At 42.3% G+C, this 21,411-nt stretch overlaps 1 protein-coding gene across 2 annotated transcripts in view; it reads right to left on the reverse strand.

The window, feature by feature from the left end:
- Window positions 1-21,411, reverse strand: part of LOC120988912 (acyl-CoA dehydrogenase family member 11-like) — a 195,788-nt gene that overhangs the window by 129,693 nt on the left and 44,684 nt on the right. For both annotated transcript variants that reach the window (XM_040416695.1, XM_040416696.1), the window contains exon 2: window positions 1,291-1,567. In XM_040416695.1, the coding sequence (XP_040272629.1) occupies window positions 1,291-1,567 (277 nt within the window). The remainder of the gene's footprint in view (window positions 1-1,290; window positions 1,568-21,411) is intronic.

Genomic DNA, 21,411 nt, shown 5'->3' on the forward strand with positions numbered 1-21,411 from the left:
GTGCATGCTCTTATGGCACTTCACATTAATGGGAAGTGCCTTAATAGTACAGCAAAGGGTGGGAAGGGAATAATATCCCAGCCATACGTCATCATTTTGCACCCCACGACACCTTATAGCTCTGGCCTTAAAGAGGACCTGTAACCTATCCTAACATGTCTGTTTTAGTAACTACTTGCTTTCCCTATGTAATAAGAATTCTGGAGCATCTATTCTTATCACTGTATGTTGTCCCAGTCCTCTGTTATTACTACTAGAAGTTTATGAATGAACTGCTAGCAATCTGCAATAAAGGTCCAACTCGCAGCACTGATAGGGTATCGTCAGACTGCGGAGGGAAGGTAACATCCCTTCCACCAACTGGCAAAATGAATAACAGAGGAACAGCACAGCATGGATGGAGTCATAAGAATAGATGCTCCAGAACCGTTACTACATGGGGAATGCAAGTGGTTACTAAAACAGACATGTCAGGAGAGGTGACAGCTCCTTTTTAAACTAGTCATAAACATGAAAATAGTGTCGCCCAAACCTAATGATTTTGTGATAAATGGCAGACTGTCTAATGAGTATGGGTATAGCCTGGCTGTTCCCCAACAGAAGACATCAGGTAAAAGAAAGGTCGAGCATGTTAAAGTTTTCTCTTGAAGATCAGCATCTATCAGAGGAATCTGAAAGTGGCTTTTTTCCATTTCTTTCTTGGCTGATACAAGTGCATTTGTTTGCGAGGAATAGGAGTGTCTGAGGAGCTAGTTGGCGACTAAGTGAACAAAAAAGTGAAACTTTTTCTTTTCCGAACTGGTTAACTACACTCTGCCCATCCTGACCTCAAATACTTGTGGACTTTTAAGTTCAGAGCCACCATGCTAACACACTAATCACAACAATTAGATTAATCTTTAGGTTTGCTTAATGGCATCTAAGGGGTGAATGTCTATACAGGGAAGTGTGTCATACACTAGGAGTAGGTCCAGACAGAGGGAAATTAAATCAATGCTTCATAAGGGAGAAAGTGAATGAGGTCAGCAGGAAAAGCCTAATTGGCTCCAGATACAGCTTAGTACATCACCATAACAACATATATGAATCAGTGCATTAACACATGGTTTATTTGGGTATGATCAAAAGCTGTGTAGTGTCACATTATTTACCATAAGTCTCTGTATAAATTCTCTTCTAGGCCTTTTTTTTGGGGAATTTCCAGTTGAAAAACACATTAAATTACTTGCATGTAACAAAAGATGGAATTCAGCAAAACTAACTTATGAAATCAACAGAAAAGTGGCATACCACAGGAGGTAGATGTTTCTTGAGGTAACCCTGGAGAAGAGAATCCTCCAGGAACTGGTTCCCCAACCGAGGCTGATCTTGGAAAAAGTGTCCGATTGATGCATGGGAAAACGGAATCTTCAATTCTTCCAACACTAAATGAGGCTGGGTGTCCTCAGGACCGACAGCGGGCGATGCAATGCTTTTACTACCCATGTAGCAAGCAGCCTGGTGCCGTATGTGGCAGCGCAAATTCTTACCAGGATGTTGTGCCAGCAGAAGGCCGATCAATTTCATCCTGCAATGAAAAGGAAATTCAATATGTGAGCAAACAGGATATACTATACTATGCTAAGTTTTTGTTTACTGCAGCATCTGTTCTTATGTCTGTATGTTGGATCATTCCTTTATTATTCCTACTAGAAGTTATGACTCAATTGCTAGCAGTCTGCAGTAAGGGTACATAGGAGTGGTAACAAGTTGGGGGTGTGTACCTGCACAGTCTGAAAATAGCAGCACTGATTGGATAGAGAGAGTCTGTGCCGGTACACACCCCCAACTGGTAACACCCCTCTGTACCCTTACTGAAGGCTAATAGTAATTCATTCATAACTTCTAGTAGAAATAATAAAGGAACGGTACAACAGAGACACAAGAACAGCTGCTCCTGAATTATTATTACACGGGGAATGCATGAAGCTATTAAAACAGGCATGTCAGGAGTGGTGAAAGGTCCTCTTTAAAAAGGTTTTTCAAAATTTGACTACTGACGACCTATCCTCTGGATAAGTCATCAGTATCTGATCGGTGGGAATCCGACTCCCGAGACCCCCACTGATCAGCTGTGAGCACCGTGGTCTTCTCCATGCTTACCAAGCACAGCGCCGTACATTGTATAGTGGCTGTACTTAAATTAATGGGGAAAAAAAGGATTTCAGCTCACCCGCCGCCGTCCTTTGCTGTGCACGGATCCCGGACCAGGAATCAATCAGAATTCAGAACAGTAGAAAAAATCCGGCAGCAGGCTCCGAATAAAATCCAATTTCTTTATTTCTTCATTATAAAATCCATAGGCTGATCTTTAAACCAGAGTATGTGATAACACAATGTGGACATGATTAAGACGTACAGTCTGGTCAGCCTATAATGAAGAAATAAAGAAATTGGATTTAATTCCTAAGCCTGCTGCTGGATTTTTTCTACAGTGGTTGTACTTGGTATCGCAGCTCACCCATTCACTTGACTGATGTACGTGTCATCAGTGGCCTAGGTAAAGCTGAGAGAAGGCTGCGGTGTCACAGGAGCGTTGTTGTCTTCTCAAACAGCTAATCGGCGGGGGTCCTGGGTGTTGGACCCCCACCGATCAGTGGAAAAATCTCGGAAAACCCCTTTAAACGTTCACCTGTCACCAACTCCTTGCTGTCTCCGTGACCACATTTAGTACAGGGGTGTCACATTGTTCTTCACCGGCTAAGTCCTGGAATTTATGCAGGAAAAGTGCCCATAATCACTGCTGAATCCTACTAAAGTCAATGGGTATCCAGCGGTACCCAATCGTATCCTGCAATGCCAGATAGTGAGCTCTCTCAGCCTGATCCTCAGCTGCATCAGGCTACCGGATTCCAAACGCTACAGTGAATGTAGACTAAGAGGTTTAAAGGGATTCTCCCACAATTCATGTAAAAAATGAAAATCAGACATCATATAGTACATGATCATTTCTTTCTAACAAGGCCAGAACCAGCCCTGTACCTCACATGGATCCAGAGATCTCCCCATTCATTGCTCTGCTAGATTTATATCAAGCTGAAAGCTCAGGGGAGTGTCTTTTCTGCTGCAGCTAAGGGGCGTGTCTCAGCTCTCCCTATCACAGCTCAGGAGGCAGTTGAAGGATGAAACTGAGCATGTGCGGCCATCTCAGTGAGCTGGACAAAGAAATGAGAAAAAGCAAACAGCAGGTGGCGCTATACAGATAAAAATTTTTGACTAACTCAGTGGCTATGCAAAATGTTTAATTACATGCAATTACAGAAGTATTCCGATCTAGGTGCTGGTTTACAAACTGTAGAATATTTTTTGTGGGACAACCCCTTTAAATGCCATTCTTCCAGTTGGATTAACAGTCTTTCACATGCTCATTTTATTACTTTTGCTTCTAGCCAGACAGTGGATCTATACTATCATCTGTGTACTTGTCTCGCAGGCTGTGCATTTTACTCATCAGCACTTAATAACTCCATCAGATAATGAGATTTTTCCCACCACATGAGACAAGATGGATAACAGGCTGGAGTAGGCAAGTTCTTAAGGTACCTTTACACGAGGAGACGATCTGTACTATTGAGTGACAAACGAGTCGTTTCTTGGTGTGGTGAACGTTTCAACAATGACCCTTTAGACGCGCAGATTATCCTTCACAAAATCGTAATTTCGATTGCATATTTCATAGTTTGTAAAGCAGACTGTTGCATAATGTTGTTGACAAATTAAAGGGGTTCTCCAGGTTTTTAATATTGATCACCTGTCCTCAGGATCCTTTGCCATAAACATAGCAGCAGGAAGAGTGAAGGTAGACGGCACGTGCACACTGCTCGCGCCTTCCCTTCATACAGCTGATTGGTGGGGGTACCGGACAATAATTTACGCGATAGTTGGCTCATGTAAAGGTACCTTTAAAGCCACAAGATAAAGTGATTAGGGTGCTCATTGATGCCGTAGATTGGTGTAAATGAGAACCGCTTGTTTAGCACATTTAGCCCATTAAAGGATATTTCCTTTGTATAATTATCCACAGGATAGGGGATAACTATTAGATTCGTGCAGGTTCTAAGTGCAGGGACCCCACTGATAACAAGAAAAGGGACTCTGTACCCTGTGGAACCCCCCAAATGAATGGAGCGGTCAAATGATTGTTAATACAGTTGTTCACCCCATAAAGTTTGCATAGTTAGCAGCACTTCCGCGTTTACATGGAGAGATGTGTTACCGACAAATGAGGATTTAAATGTCAGCATAAAATCTGAACAGGAGCATTTGCTTGATTGTTGTGCGATGGTAAACATATTTACATGGGGCAATGATCGTGAAGAACTATTTGTACAGATGAAAACATCGTGGGAAGTAAGGAAAAGGACGTCACAGCAGTACAGCGCTGGCAGATTCCACAGAAGGGAGACGTCCCCTGCTTCTGAGTGAATTGCATCTACCTGTGCAGCTGAAACAGGGAATAATATGGCTGAAAGAGACTTTAGCAAAGACCAAACATAACGGTTCCTTCACATGGATTATAATTATACAAAGAAGCACAGCTATTATGAAAACTCAAAATTGTTTGAAAACTCAGGTATGCGTTAAAGGGAACCTGTCACCGGGATTTTGTGTATAGAGCTGAGGACATGGGTTGCTAGATGGCCGCTAGCACATCCGCAATATCCAGTCCCTATAGCTCTGTGTGCTTTCATTGTGTAAAAAAACTGATTTGATACATATGCAAATTAGCCTGAGATGAGTCCTGTCCCTGAGATGAGTCAGGGACAGGACTCATCTCTGGTTAATTTGCATATGCATCAAATCGTTTTTTTTTACACAATAAAAGCACACAGAGCTATAGGGACTGAATATTGCGGATGTACTAGCGGCCATCTAAAAACTCATGTCCTCAGCTCTATACACAAAATCCCGGTGACCAAAAAGGTAAGCAGCCATACTGGAAAACTTCAGACGTTCATCAGCCGCAAATGAATGTAGATGGCATGACTGGCTGAATTTACCCGATCACTTGCCACTACACACAAGTACCAGGGAGTCAGTTTTTATAAAAAAAAAAAAAAAAATGATATATATATATATATATATATATATATATATATATATATATAAATATTGAAGAAAATCCAGCGGGAGCACCACCAAGAGTCGGGTGCAAAATCCCCAAGGGCAGCGGCAATACCCCAACAATACGACTTGAAAAAGATAGGACTGCACTCCAGATAAAGTGAAAAATCAGTGGAGCTTTATTCACCCATAACTTTGGCAACTTTGCGACGTTTCGGCTCACAAGAGCCTTCTTCCAGCATAGAAACAGTGAAAATAACAATCATATAAAGGCAAGTCTCAAGTGACTGGCCAATCATACTGTGATTACAATCATGATTAAATTGGATACATATGGTACATATAAACAAAAGTGCATGTGCGTAAAGTGACATGTGCTTAAGAGATCCGCATCACAAGAACATAGTCCCTGGTCATCGATCATATAGACATGTAATATATAGATAATATAAGTGTATATTAAAGTGCATACATATATTAGATGAAGATCAACGAAGTCGCACCTCTCGATGTAATGGCGCCAGCATACACCATCGTATTCCGTTGAGCGTCTCCATTCTCTCACTGCGCATGACCAGATCCGCGTCATCATCCATCATAGCGCTTACATGTGACGCATGCGCTCCATCAAAATTACACTACAGGCACCATCTTGATAGAGGGCAACATTGCCCAACAGTTGCATAAGTGCCGTACGTGCATACATTCAATAGGCTAAACGCTTTCCTATGTAGTATATTAAGCCGCAGTAGGTAAATCCTACATAAATCAGCATCTGGAGAAGGTACCAACTCTGCGGAGATGGATCCTGTCCACTAGATGGCATATGTCAGAGGGGGACACGTCAGTATACCCTGCCGGCATCGCCAAACTAATTGCCGAAAATAACGCAGCCATAGGGGAATTCTTTAAGGAAAGAGTAGCCGGATAAAGAAAAATTCATATCTGGAAATACGCAGCGAGAAGACTGTTGATGTTGCAGCTCGGTATCATCATCATCAAAGAGGGCCAGTTCAAGGATCTCCATCCAAAAGAAATGTTTTTTTAAAAAAAAATTGTTGTTCTAAAAGGCAAAGATAAATATAACAAATTAATTACAGATTAATTAATCTGTGTCACAATGATTATCAATGTGTGTTATCACCGTTTCAAGGCACTTTTATACAACCAAAGAGAAAGATCAAAAGACGCAGGGAAGATCAAGCTAAACCTCAAAGCCAGACATCTCATCTAAAATCTGCATTAAGCCCATTAGGATGTAGACTGTCCAAGGTATATATCCATCTTAATTCTCGCTGTTTCAAGATTGCCAAACGGTCACCACCTCTCCTGGGCATTGCCACATGGTCGATTATCCAGCATCTTAGATCCCGTTCACCGTGGTGAAGGGATCCAAAATGTCTGGAAACCGGCAGATCGGTGCGACTTTTTCTAATTGAATTCCTATGGTTATTTAACCTGACCTTCAATTCCGTAGAAGTTTCTCCTACATATATTAGATTGCAGGGACATGATAAAACATAAATGACATATGATGAGGAACATGTCAAATGATATTTAATAGGATATTCTCTTCCTGTGGATGGATGTACAAAAGATTTTGATTTATTTATATAGCGACAGTTGACGCAATTGAGACACGGGAAACATCCCAGTCCCGCCTGCGTCAACGGTCGCTGAATGACATTTCTTTTTGGACCAACATCTGCCTTCACCAGATAATCTCTTATATTTTTATTTTTTCGATACGATAACAATGGAGGATTCTCAAATTCAGCGACGTCTTTTATTCCTCTACTCAGAATGTTCCAATTCTTTTTAAGGATCTGTCCTATTTCTACACTGTAATTAGAATATGTGGACATAAAAGGTATTCTCTGAATTTTTGAGAGAGTAGGTTGTACACGTTCTGGACACATATCAAGAATTTTGCTTTTTTGTTCATTCAGCAGTTTGCGAGGATAGCCACGTTCTCTGAATTTGTCAGCCATCATATCCAATGTGGCTGGCAATTCAGTGTGGTCCGACACAATTCGTTTTGCCCTCAAAAATTGAGATTGAGGAAGATGTTTGATCAGGCTGCGTGGGTGATTGCTTTCAAATCGAAGAATTGTGTTTCTATCTGTCGATTTGACAAACAAACCCGTACTAATATGATCTTCATTCAATTTCACATTAGTGTCTAGAAATGACAAATTAGTTTTAGAATAAGATATAGTATACTGAAGATCAATATCTATACTATTTAGATAGTCATGAAATTCAACCAACTGTGTTTCGGTGCCAGTCCATAGGAGGAAGACGTCATCTATGTACCTCCACCACCTCAAAACATGTTGAAAGTGGTGCGATACATAGATGAGGTCCTCCTCCACATGGCGCATATAGATATTTGCGTACGTTGGGGCCACATTTGACCCCATCGCAACGCCGCGTTTTTGATTAAAAAAGGTGTCTTGGAACAAAAAATAATTATTTTCAAGTATCAATTTTAGAAGGGAATTAATGAAACATTTTGTCTCAGTAGAGATGTCTGTACCATCAAGATATTTGTTGACCGCTATAATACCTTTCTTGTGTCCTATTGATGTGTACAACGATACTACATCAAAGGACACAAGAAGTAGAGAATTAACATTGCTGCAATCCACTAATCTCAACTGTTCTAGAAAATCACCTGTGTCTTTAATGTAAGATTTCCCTGCCGTTGAGAAGTCCCTGAGCATTTTGTCCAAAAAGATGGCTATTCTACTGAATACAGAGTCTGAGCCTGATACGATGGGGCGGCCAGGAGGATCCACAAGGCTTTTATGCACTTTGGGTAATATATATATTACAGGGGTAACAGGAAAGGGTACCTCCAGATATTCCCTAAGATCTTCATCTATAGTGCCCGCCACCACCGCATCAGACAGAATCTTCTTAATAGTATTTATAATGCTGAATTTAGGATCGCCCTGTAGGATACCATATACATTAGTGTCTGCCAATTGACGCTGAATTTCTTTAATATATTTAGATCTATCAAGTACAACTACCCCCCCGCCCTTATCGGCGGGTTTAATTGTTATATGGGCGTTGTCTTTGAGTTGCGACAGAGCCTCAATTTCAGCTGTAGTCAAATTAGGTTTATTCAATATGTTAGATTCTCCCAATGAGGCTTTTAAATTTCTGACATCCCTTTTGACCGCAGCAATATAAGCCTCTATAGCTGGCTCATTAACAATCGGACAAAAAGAACTCTTGTTTGTCAAGCCTAATTTTTTAAGTGTTAATTCACTAGAGCATATTTGTAAACTTGGAGTGGTACCCCTAAAAAAACTTTTTAGCTTCACAGAACGAAAAAAACAATTCAAATCAATTTCCAAGTCAAACCAGTTTACCTTGGAACTGGGGCAAAATGTGAGTCCTTTGGACAAAACGCTATGTTGAGCATCAGTCAGTTCCACAGAGGATAAGTTGAAAACTATGGCCTCTTTCTGTATGTCGATGCCTTCGTCGACTGCAGCCTGGTCCTGTTGTAACGTTGTTTTATTCCCCCTTCTATATCTGTAGCCACCTCTTCTGGTTCTTTTTCTTTTCTTTTTTTGATATCCAAGCTGTTCCCTAAAAAAACAGCATTATCTTCATCTCAATCTCAATTTTTGAGGGCAAAACGAATTGTGTCGGACCACACTGAATTGCCAGCCACATTGGATATGATGGCTGACAAATTCAGAGAACGTGGCTATCCTCGCAAACTGCTGAATGAACAAAAAAGCAAAATTCTTGATATGTGTCCAGAACGTGTACAACCTACTCTCTCAAAAATTCAGAGAATACCTTTTATGTCCACATATTCTAATTACAGTGTAGAAATAGGACAGATCCTTAAAAAGAATTGGAACATTCTGAGTAGAGGAATAAAAGACGTCGCTGAATTTGAGAATCCTCCATTGTTATCGTATCGAAAAAATAAAAATATAAGAGATTATCTGGTGAAGGCAGATGTTGGTCCAAAAAGAAATGTCATTCAGCGACCGTTGACGCAGGCGGGACTGGGATGTTTCCCGTGTCTCAATTGCGTCAACTGTCGCTATATAAATAAATCAAAATCTTTTGTACATCCATCCACAGGAAGAGAATATCCTATTAAATATCATTTGACATGTTCCTCATCATATGTCATTTATGTTTTATCATGTCCCTGCAATCTAATATATGTAGGAGAAACTTCTACGGAATTGAAGGTCAGGTTAAATAACCATAGGAATTCAATTAGAAAAAGTCGCACCGATCTGCCGGTTTCCAGACATTTTGGATCCCTTCACCACGGTGAACGGGATCTAAGATGCTGGATAATCGACCATGTGGCAATGCCCAGGAGAGGTGGTGACCGTTTGGCAATCTTGAAACAGCGAGAATTAAGATGGATATATACCTTGGACAGTCTACATCCTAATGGGCTTAATGCAGATTTTAGATGAGATGTCTGGCTTTGAGGTTTAGCTTGATCTTCCCTGCGTCTTTTGATCTTTCTCTTTGGTTGTATAAAAGTGCCTTGAAACGGTGATAACACACATTGATAATCATTGTGACACAGATTAATTAATCTGTAATTAATTTGTTATATTTATCTTTGCCTTTTAGAACAACAATTTTTTTTTAAAAAAACATTTCTTTTGGATGGAGATCCTTGAACTGGCCCTCTTTGATGATGATGATACCGAGCTGCAACATCAACAGTCTTCTCGCTGCGTATTTCCAGATATGAATTTTTCTTTATCCGGCTACTCTTTCCTTAAAGAATTCCCCTATGGCTGCGTTATTTTCGGCAATTAGTTTGGCGATGCCGGCAGGGTATACTGACGTGTCCCCCTCTGACATATGCCATCTAGTGGACAGGATCCATCTCCGCAGAGTTGGTACCTTCTCCAGATGCTGATTTATGTAGGATTTACCTACTGCGGCTTAATATACTACATAGGAAAGCGTTTAGCCTATTGAATGTATGCACGTACGGCACTTATGCAACTGTTGGGCAATGTTGCCCTCTATCAAGATGGTGCCTGTAGTGTAATTTTGATGGAGCGCATGCGTCACATGTAAGCGCTATGATGGATGATGACGCGGATCTGGTCATGCGCAGTGAGAGAATGGAGACGCTCAACGGAATACGATGGTGTATGCTGGCGCCATTACATCGAGAGGTGCGACTTCGTTGATCTTCATCTAATATATGTATGCACTTTAATATACACTTATATTATCTATATATTACATGTCTATATGATCGATGACCAGGGACTATGTTCTTGTGATGCGGATCTCTTAAGCACATGTCACTTTACGCACATGCACTTTTGTTTATATGTACCATATGTATCCAATTTAATCATGATTGTAATCACAGTATGATTGGCCAGTCACTTGAGACTTGCCTTTATATGATTGTTATTTTCACTGTTTCTATGCTGGAAGAAGGCTCTTGTGAGCCGAAACGTCGCAAAGTTGCCAAAGTTATGGGTGAATAAAGCTCCACTGATTTTTCACTTTATCTGGAGTGCAGTCCTATCTTTTTCAAGTTATATATATATATATATATATATATATATATATATAACGAACAGCACTCCTGAAAAGGTTTTTCTTTATTCACCCAAGGCTTGAGAAAGGCTCTAGTTCAGAGCCGAAACGTTGCATCACATGGGTGAATAAAGAAAAACCTTTTCTGTGGATTCCAGGAGTGCTGTTCATTTTTCTATTTATATACCATGGGGTAAGCAGCTCATTCCCCAGTGAACGTGCACACAACCATTATAACAATTTTTTGTCAGTGCCGCCATTCTTCTGTACTTATATATACACTTACCTAAAGAATTATTAGGAACACCTGTTCTATTTCTCATTAATGCAACCAATCACATGGCAGTTGCTTCAATGCATTTAGGGGGGTGGTCCTGGTCAAGACAATCTCCTGAACTCCAAACTGAATGTCAGAATGGGAAAGAAAGGTGATTTAAGCAATTTTGAGCGTGGCATGGTTGTTGGTGCCAGATGGGACGGTCTGAGTATTTGACAATCTGCTCAGTTACTGGGATTTTCACGCACAACCATTTCTAGAGTTTACAAAGAATGATGTGAAAAGGGAAAAACATCCAGTATGCGGCAGTCCTGTGGGCAAAAATGCCTTGTGGATGCTAGAGGTCAGAGGAGAATGGGCCGACTGATTCAAGCTGATAGAAGAGCAACGTTGACTGAAATAACCACTCGTTACAACCGAGGTATGCAGCAAAGCATTTGTGAAGCCACAACACGCACAACCTTGAGGCGGATGGGCTACAACGGCAGAAGACCCCACCGGGTACCACTCATCTCCACTACAAATAGGAAAAAGAGGCTACAATTTGCACAAGCTCACCAAAATTGGACTGTTGAAGACTGGAAAAATGTTGCCTGGTCTGATGAGTCTCGATTTCTGTTGAGACATTCAAATGGTAGAGTCCGAATTTGGCGTAAACAGAATGAGAACATGTATCCATCCTCTGATGGCTACTTCCAGCAGGATAATGCACCATGTCACAAAGCTCGAATCATTTCAAATTGGTTTCTTGAACATGACAATGAGTTCACTGTACTAAAATGGCCCCCACAGTCACCAGATCTCAACCCAATAGAGCATCTTTGGGATGTGGTGGAACGGGAGCTTCGTGCCCTGGATCTGCATCCCTCAAATCTCCATCAACTGCAAGATGCTATCCTATCAATATGGGCCAACATTTCTAAAGAATGCTATCAGCACCTTGTTGAATCAATGCCACATAGAATTAAGGCAGTTCTGAAGGCAAAAGGGGGTCCAACACCGTATTAGTATGGTGTTCCTAATAATTCTTTAGGTGAGTGTGTATATATATATATATATATATATATATATAATCGACCGATTATCGGTTTTACCGATATTATCAGCCGATATTCAGGATATTGAAAGTTATCGGTATAGGCATCTATTTTGCCGATATTCCGATAACGAATTGGGAACACTGATCGCGCTGTCAGCGAGATCCGTGTTCCCTCAGCAGCACAGGGGAGAAGGAAGCAGTGTCTCCCTCCCCCCCTGTGCTGTGGCCACCCATGAGAGGAGGGAGGACAAGAGGAAGGGAGGGGCTGTGGCCACTGCGCCATCAATGAAGTTAACTCTCTCATTAATTCATATACAGGAGGCGGGAGCTGGCTGCAGAATCACATAGCCGGCTCCCGACCTCTATGAGCGGTAGCTGCGATCTGCGGTAGTTAACTCCTCAGGTGCCGCAGTATTAATCATTGGTGGCAGTGGCCACAGGGTCCCCTCTCCCCTCCTCCTCAGTGGCAGTTCCCATCGGAGCCCCAGCAGTGTAAGCCTGGGGCTCCGATCGGTTACCATGGCAGACAGGACGCTATTGAAGCCCTGGCTGCCATAGTCAGCTCCCTGCTGCTGTGTGCACAAAGCACAGAGTAGCAGGGACAGTGTGAGGTCCTATTCACCCTGATAGAGCTATATCAGGGTGAATAGGACAAGGGTTCTAGTCCCTAAGGGGGCTAATAGTTAGTAAAAATAAAAATACAAAAAAAATAAAAAATAAAAATAAAAACTCCAAAATATTAAGTATAAATAAAGAAAGATTTACAAAGAAAAAAAACCTACACGTTAACAATAAACATGTTCATTTTCAGCAGATTTTTGTAGGAATTATTTTTTTTCAAAAATGAAAATTCTCAGAATATCGGTATAAATTATCGACTATCGGCCTGAAAAAAATTATCGACTATCGGTCAATCCCTAATATATATATATATAACACACACACACACACACACATACATGACTCCCCGGTTAGCCAGTTTAGTTGGTGGGATTGTCCATAAGAATGTGGCCAATCATTATCTCAAATGTATGGCCAGCTTTAATCATGATAACTATGCATCATGAATAAAATGTGTGCATTTTGTACTTATGTTACTACTACAGTATCTGTGAGACATACTGCCTGGATTATTGGATGAAAAGTACGGTATAGTAACAATGACTTGAAAGGATAGAGAGCCTTTAGGAAAAATAGCCCTGAACGAATTGGGAACAGACATTGCTATTAGGACATTGTGTAATCAGTAGGATTGCTTGCAATGCTCTTCAGCTTCTGTGAAATGCTGGCTCAGGGTCCATTCACACGTCCGTAAGTGTTTTGCGGATCCGCAAATTGCGGATCCACAAAACACGGACACCTGCAATGTGCGATCCGCAATTTGCGGATCCGCACATCACAGACACTATAATAGAAAATGCCTTTTCTGGTCCGCAATTGCGGACAAGAATAGGACATGTTCTATTTTTTTCAGGAACGAAATAGCGGATCCTGAAAAAACGGATGCGGATCCAGGAAATGTGGATTTGCATCCGTTCCAGCCCCATTGAAAGTGAATAGGTCCGCAAATTGCGGAACAAATGCGGATCCAAATTACGGACGTGTGAATGGACCCTTATAAGACTTTTCGTATTATCAGAGGTCAAACTAAAGGCGCTTCTTTGTAATATTATTACAGCTCTGGTTGTCTATTGCATTTTATCAGGGGCCTGTCTTTTGTCTGCTGCGGGGATGTGTCATAAACACAACAAAGATGTTTTTCTTGTAGCCCGGAAGTCTTGCATCATCTGGATTGCAGTGAAAGAATGTTAATGAAAATAGGTTATTGCCAACTTCCCACCTCCTGATTATACAAGTATCAGGAATGTGGAAAGTGAACAGACACGGCCATGACTAGCTTTGAAGTTTCAAGGAAAATGTGGGAAATGCCCTCTGACTGATCATCACGTAGACACAGCAAACTCTAAGACAAGTCATAGGATCTATAAATAGGAAACTATATCATCCAGGCTGATACTGCAGTATCCTTGCATAATTGAAAAAACCCACATATTTAGAAGCTTAATAACAAGATACGTTCTATATTTACAGCAGTTCAGTCAGGAAAATATATGATGCCTTTAGTCATGACAGGCCAGATGAGCGATCACTTCACACCGCACACACAGTATTGTGGTACTTATGTAAGAGTGGAAAGAAAGAAAGTCACTGCATTCATCATCACAATTCCCCCCCCCCCTCCTTCATCAATGACCAGAGACTGCTGATGTAATGCCTATGACGCTGGAAGTTTGGGTCATCAGCAAGTAGCAAGTATATACAGCCACAATGATATGTTATCCTGGTATGGAACGTACCACTTATATCTTTAACCCCTTAAGGATGGGTAATTTTTCACCTTAAGGACCAAACTGATTTTTGCAAATCTGACATGTCACTGTATGTGGTTATAACTTTAAAACGCTTTTACTTATCCAGGCCATTCTGAGAATGTTTTCTCGTCACATATTGTACTTCATGACAGTGGTAAATTTGAATCAAAATATTTCATTTTTATGTATAAAAAAAATAAATAATAATTTACCAAATATTTGGAAAAATTCGCAACTTTCCAAATTTCTATTTCTCTGCTTTTAAAACAGATAGTAATACCTCATATGATAGTTATTACTTTACATTCCCCATATGTCTACTTCATGTTTGGATCATTTTGTAAATGCCATTTTATTTTTTGGGGACGTTAGATGGCTTATAAGTTTAGAAGCAAATCTTGAAATTTTTCAGAACATTTCCAAAACCCACTGTTTAAGGACCATTTCAGGGCCAGTTCATACCCCTCAAGGTAATTAAAAACAGATTTTACAAACGTTGTTAACCCTTTAGGTGTTCCACAAGAATTAACCACCTCCGGACCGCTGTACGCAGATTCGCGTTCCGGAGGTGGCAGCGCTGCGCACAGTCACGCATATACGCGTCATCTCGCGAGACGCGAGATTTCGCTCCAAGCCGGCCCGCGCATGCGCATCGCGGGCCGGCAAAAGTTAAAGAACAAGTTCGTCACCAGCCTGCCAGCAATGATCATTGGCTGGCAGGCTGGCGATTTTTAAAAAATCCAATCACAAGCCATATAACAGATCATATTAGTAAATATGATCTGTTATATGGCTTCTCTGCTCCTCTGCAGGTCCTTTTCGTCGGTTGGATCCAGCAGAGAAGCAGACATCACTGTGAGTACACCAAACACTTCACTGTAGCCCCTGATCACCCCCCTGCACCCCAATTAACCCTAGTGTAAACTGTCACTTTTTTTTTTTCACTAGTATTGGCTGTTAGGTTTTAGGGATAGTTTAGGCCCCTTGGTTAGGTAGTTAGCGTCAGTTAGCGCCCACCCCACCGCACCGCAGTCACTTTTATTCGCTGAATAGCGTATCGCTAATCAGCATTTGTACTTTTATAGTATCTGTAAGTGATCAAAACTGATCACGGTCAGATCTATAATAGTATTAGTGTCACTTTAGTTCGCCCTCCACCCAAAACGCAGTGTTTGCCCGATCAGGCCTGATCGGTCGCCCACACGTGCGTTCACCCACGCCCGCCCCACCGCAGTGACAAAAAATATATATTTTTTGATCACTGCACATTCATTTTACACGCACTGCGGCGATAAAAAAATCAGTTTTGATATTTTTAATCAACCGCAGCGGCCTCCGGTACTTCGCTAGCCTCCCCTTTGTAAGACAGGTTTGCTTTTTTTCTTGGGTAGTCTCAGGGAATACCCCTAAATTTAGTAGTCCAAAATGTCAAACAGGGGGTATTCTTCTGAAGAGGCCTACAGGATTCTGACCCAGTCGGATGAGGAGTGGGAACCCTCATCTGACGAATCTAGCGGGTCAGAATATGAACCTGTGGAAAGCAGTGGCTCTCTGACCCAAAGTTCGGACGAGGAGGTGGAGGTCCCTGGCAGCACCAGGCGTACCCGGCCCCGTGTCACTAGACCACAGGTTATGCAGGATCCGCTTCAAGAGCAGCAGAGTGGGGCTGTCGCTGCCGGATCACGTGGTGAGGCATACACCAGCAGCGCAGCCCTCCCTGGACCTAGTACCAGCACTGCCGTACAACATGGTGACGTGGCGAGCACCAGAAGGGCAGTTGAAGCTGGTACGGTGGCACGTGCAGTAGTTACCCCGTCGCAGCCACCGCACAGACAGGCCCGTAGAGCCCCTAGAATCCCTGAGGTGCTGGCAAACCCTGATTGGCAGTCACCAACTTCAGCCGCACCTGTAGTTCCCCCTTTCACCGCCCAGTCTGGAGTTCGGGTTGAGACGGCTCAAATCGGTTCGGCCCTGGGATTTTTTGAGCTGTTCTTGACTGCGGAGCTCTTGGACTTAGTCGTGGCAGAGACCAACCAGTATGCCACACAATTTATATCCGCCAACCCGGGAAGCTTTTATGCCCAGCCTTTCCGGTGGAAACCAGTCCAAGTTTCCGAAATTAAAATTTTTTTGGGCCTTCTCCTCAACATGGGCCTGACAAAAAAGCATGAATTGCGGTCATATTGGTCAACGCACCCGATTCATCACATGCCCATGTTCTCTGCTGCTATGTCCAGGGCACGATTTGAGGCCATCCTCCGTTTCCTGCATTTTAGCGACAACACCACCTCCCGTCCCAGAGGCCACCCAGCTTTTGACCGGCTCCACAAAATTCGGCCCCTCATAGACCATTTCAACCAGAAATTTGCAGATTTGTATACCCCCGAGCAAAACATCTGCGTAGACGAGTCCCTAATACATTTTACCGGGCGCCTTGGCTTCAAACAGTACATCCCAAGCAAGCGTGCCCGGTATGGGGTCAAATTGTATAAGCTCTGTGAAAGGGCCACAGGCTATACCCACAAATTTCGGATCTATGAGGGAAAAGATCAGACCCTGGAGCCGGTCGGTTGCCCTGACTACCTGGGGAGCAGTGGGAAGACAGTCTGGGACTTGGTGTCACCCTTATTCGGCAAGGGGTACCATCTTTATGTGGACAATTTTTACACAAGTGTGGCCCTCTTTAGGCATTTGTTTCTAGAACGGATTTGCGCCTGTGGCACCGCGCGAACTAGTCGCGTGGGCTTCCCCCAACGGCTTGTAACCACCCGTCTTGCAAGGGGGGAGAGGGCTGCCTTGTGTAACGAAGAACTGCTCGCGGTGAAATGGAGAGACAAGCGTGACGTTTACATGCTCTCCTCCATTCACGCAGACACGACAATCCAAATTGAGCGAGCAACCCGTGTCATTGAAAAGCCCCTCTGTGTCCACGACTATAATGCGCTCATGGGAGGGGTGGACTTCAATGACCAGATGTTGTCTCCGTATTTAGTTTCCCGCAGAACCAGACGCTGGTATAAGAAGGTGTCTGTATATTTAATTCAATTGGCGCTCTACAATAGTTTTGTTCTCTACAGTAAGGCTGGGAGAACACGATCTTTCCTCAAATTCCAGGAAGAGATCATCGAGAACCTCCTTTACCCAGGAGGTTCCGTGGCCCCATCCCCCAGTGTAGTTAGCCGTCTACACGAGCGACATTTCCCCAGTGTCGTTCCTGGTACCTCAACCCAACCGTCACCCCGAAAAAGATGTCGTGTCTGTAGCAGGAGTGGAATAAGGCGTGACACCCGCTATTTCTGTCCTGACTGTCCGGACCACCCTGCCCTATGCTATGGAGAGTGTTTCCGGAAGTACCACACACAGGTACACTTAGCATAGGGATTGCATCTCACAGGACAGGCACACAGGGCTATTAGGGCCCTTTTACTCTCAGCTGCTGCAAACCTCTCCTTTCACCTGGGATAAAGTGCATAACGTACTTCGCCACATCTTTGGGCGATTTGCGCTTTGCACATTGTCCCATGGGGAAGGAGAGGTTTGTTCTATAAAGGTAAAAAAAACTAAAACAAAAAAAAAATTACCGGTAAGTAAAAAAGTTAAAAAAGTTTAAAAAAGTTAATATGTTCTGTTCTAAAGTTAATAAAGTTATTGCTTTGCGGCCTGGTTTTTTCTTTTTTTTTTTTTTTTTTTTTACCTTCCAGGTGGACCAACCGATCGACCAGCTGCAGCACTGATGTGCATTCGGACAGAAGCATTGCGCTGCTGTCAGATTACACGCAAGTCGGTGTATGCGGCGCTGCAAGACGAGATTTCTCCTCTGCAGTAAAAGACATGTTTGCCGAGGCATATGAGCTGAGGAGGTGGCGGTGTTCATATACTTTGGCAAACACTTTGTATATATAAAAAAAAAAAAATCCCGGCAATGATTTATTCATCCACATCGATTGATGTGAATGGAGAAATCGGGTTTGCCAGGGCATACGAGCTGAAGTGGGTATGGATGTTGGGCGGAGCTCCTATGTCCTGGCAGACGCCTTTCCCCTCCTTTTTCTTTTTTTGGCAGAGATTTTTTCATCCACATTGATCGATGCGAATGAAGAAATCTGTGCCGTTCATTTTTTTCTTTCAGCCCAGAGGCTGAACGGAAAAAAAAAATCTCATTACCCGTATGCTCAATATAAGGAGAATAGCAGAAACTCCTAATGCTGGGCATACATGTAATGATTGCGGAGACCCTCAAATGCCAGGGCAGTACAAACACCCCACAAATAACACCATTTTAGAAAGAAGACACCCCAAGGTATTCGCTGAGGGGCATATTGAGTCCATGAAAGATTGAAATTTTTGTCCCAAGTTAGCGGAAAGGGAGACTTTGTGAGAACAAAATCAAAAAAATCAATTTCCGCTAACTTGTGCCAAAATTTTTTTTTTTCAATGAACTCGCCATGCCCCTCATTGAATACCTTGGGGTGTCTTCTTTCCAAAATGGGGTCACATGTGGGGTATTTATACTGCCCTGGCATTTTAGGGGCCCCAAAGCGTGAGAAGAAGTCTGGTATCCAAATGTCTAAAAATGCCCTCCTAAAAGGAATTTGGGCACCTTTGCCCACCTAGGCTGCAAAAAAGTGTCACACATGTGGTATCTCCGTATTCAGCAGAAGTTGGGGAATATGTTTTGGGGTGTCATTTTACATATACCCATGCTGGGTGAGATAAATATCTTGGTCAAATGCCAACTTTGTATAAAAAAAATGGGAAAAGTTGTCTTTTGCCAAGATATTTCTCTCACCCAGCATGGGTATATGTAAAATGACACCCCAAAACACATTCCCCACCTTCTCCTGAGTACGGAGATACCAGATGTGTGACACTTTTTTGCAGCCTAGGTGGGCAAAGGGGCCCACATTCCAAAGAGCACCTTTCGGATTTCACAGGTCATTTACCTACTTACCACACATTAGGGCCCCTGGAAAATGCCAGGGCAGTATAACTACCCCACAAGTGACCCCATTTTGGAAAGAAGACACCCCAAGGTATTCCGTGAGGGGCATGGCAAGTTCCTAGAATTTTTTATTTTTTGTCACAAGTTAGTGGAAAATGATGATTTTTTTTTTTTTTTTTTTTTTCTTACAAAGTCTCATATTCCACTAACTTGTGACAAAAAATAAAAAGTTCTATGAACTCACTATGCCCATCAGCGAATACCTTGGGGTCTCTTCTTTCCAAAATGGGGTCACTTGTGGGGTAGTTATACTGCCCTGGCATTCTAGGGGCCCAAATGTGTGGTAAGGAGTTTGAAATCAAATTCTGTAAAAAATGACCTGTGAAATCCGAAAGGTGCTCTTTGGAATATGGGCCACTTTGCCCACCTAGGCTGCAAAAAAGTGTCACACATCTGGTATCTCCGTACTCAGGAGAAGGTGGGGAATGTGTTTTGGGGTGTCATTTTATATATACCCATGCTGGGTGAGAGAAATATCTTGGCAAAAGACAACTTTTCCCATTTTTTTATACAAAGTTGTCATTTGACCAATATATTTATCTCACCCAGCATGGGTATATGTAAAAAGACACCCCAAAACACATTCCTCAACTTCTCCTGAGTACGGGGATACCAGATGTGTGACACTTTTTTGCAGCCTAGGTGGGCAAAGGGGCCCATATTCCAAAGAGCACCTTTCGGATTTCACAGGTCATTTTTTACAGAATTTGATTTCAAACTCCTTACCACACATTTGGGCCCCTAGAATGCCAGGGCAGTATAACTACCCCACAAGTGATCCCATTTTGGAAAGAAGAGACCCCAAGGTATTCGCTGATGGGCATAGTGAGTTCATGGAAGTTTTTATTTTTTGTCACAAGTTTGTGGAATATGAGACTTTGTATGAAAAAAAAAAAAAAAAAAAAAATCATCATTTTCCACTAACTTGTGACAAAAAATAAAAAATTCTAGGAACTCGCCATGCCCCTCACGGAATACCTTGGGGTGTCTTCTTTCCAAAATGGGGTCACTTGTGGGGTGGTTATACTGCCCTGGCATTCTAGGGGCCCAAATGTGTGGTAAGGAGTTTGAAATCAAATTCTGTAAAAAATGACCTGTGAAATCCGAAAGGTGCTCTTTGGAATATGGGCCCCTTTGCCCACCTAGGCTGCAAAAAAGTGTCACACATCTGGTATCTCCGTACTCAGGAGAAGGTGGGGAATGTATTTTGGGGTGTCATTTTATATATACCCATGCTGGGTGAGAGAAATATCTTGGCAAAAGACAACTTTTCCCATTTTTTTATACAAAGTTGGCATTTGACCAAGATATTTATCTCACCCAGCATGGGTATATGTAAAAAGACACCCCAAAACACATTCCTCAACTTCTCCTGAGTACGGGGATACCAGATGTGTGACACTTTTTTGCAGCCTAGGTGGGCAAAGGGGCCCATATTCCAAAGAGCACCTTTCGGATTTCACTGGTCATTTTTTACTGAATTTGATTTCAAACTCCTTACCACACATTTGGGCCCCTAGAATGCCAGGGCAGTATAACTACCCCACAAGTGACCCCATTTTGGAAAGAAGACACCCCAAGGTATTCCGTGAGGGGCATGGCGAGTTCCTAGAATTTTTTATTTTTTGTCACAAGTTAGTGGAAAATGATGATTTTTTTTTTTTTTTTATACAAAGTCTCATATTCCACAAACTTGTGACAAAAAATAAAAACTTCCATGAACTCACTATGCCCATCAGCGAATACCTTGGGGTCTCTTCTTTCCAAAATGGGGTCACTTGTGGGGTAGTTATACTGCCCTGGCATTCTAGGGGCCCAAATGTGTGGTAAGGAGTTTGAAATCAAATTCTGTAAAAAATGACCTGTGAAATCCGAAAGGTGCTCTTTGGAATATGGGCCCCTTTGCCCACCTAGGCTGCAAAAAAGTGTCACACATCTGGTATCCCCGTACTCAGGAGAAGTTGAGGAATGTGTTTTGGGGTGTCTTTTTACATATACCCATGCTGGGTGAGATAAATATATTGGTCAAATGACAACTTTGTATAAAAAAATG

The sequence above is a fragment of the Bufo bufo genome, chromosome 2 (assembly GCF_905171765.1).
Source record: "Bufo bufo chromosome 2, aBufBuf1.1, whole genome shotgun sequence".
Classification (NCBI taxonomy): Eukaryota; Metazoa; Chordata; class Amphibia; order Anura; family Bufonidae; genus Bufo; species Bufo bufo.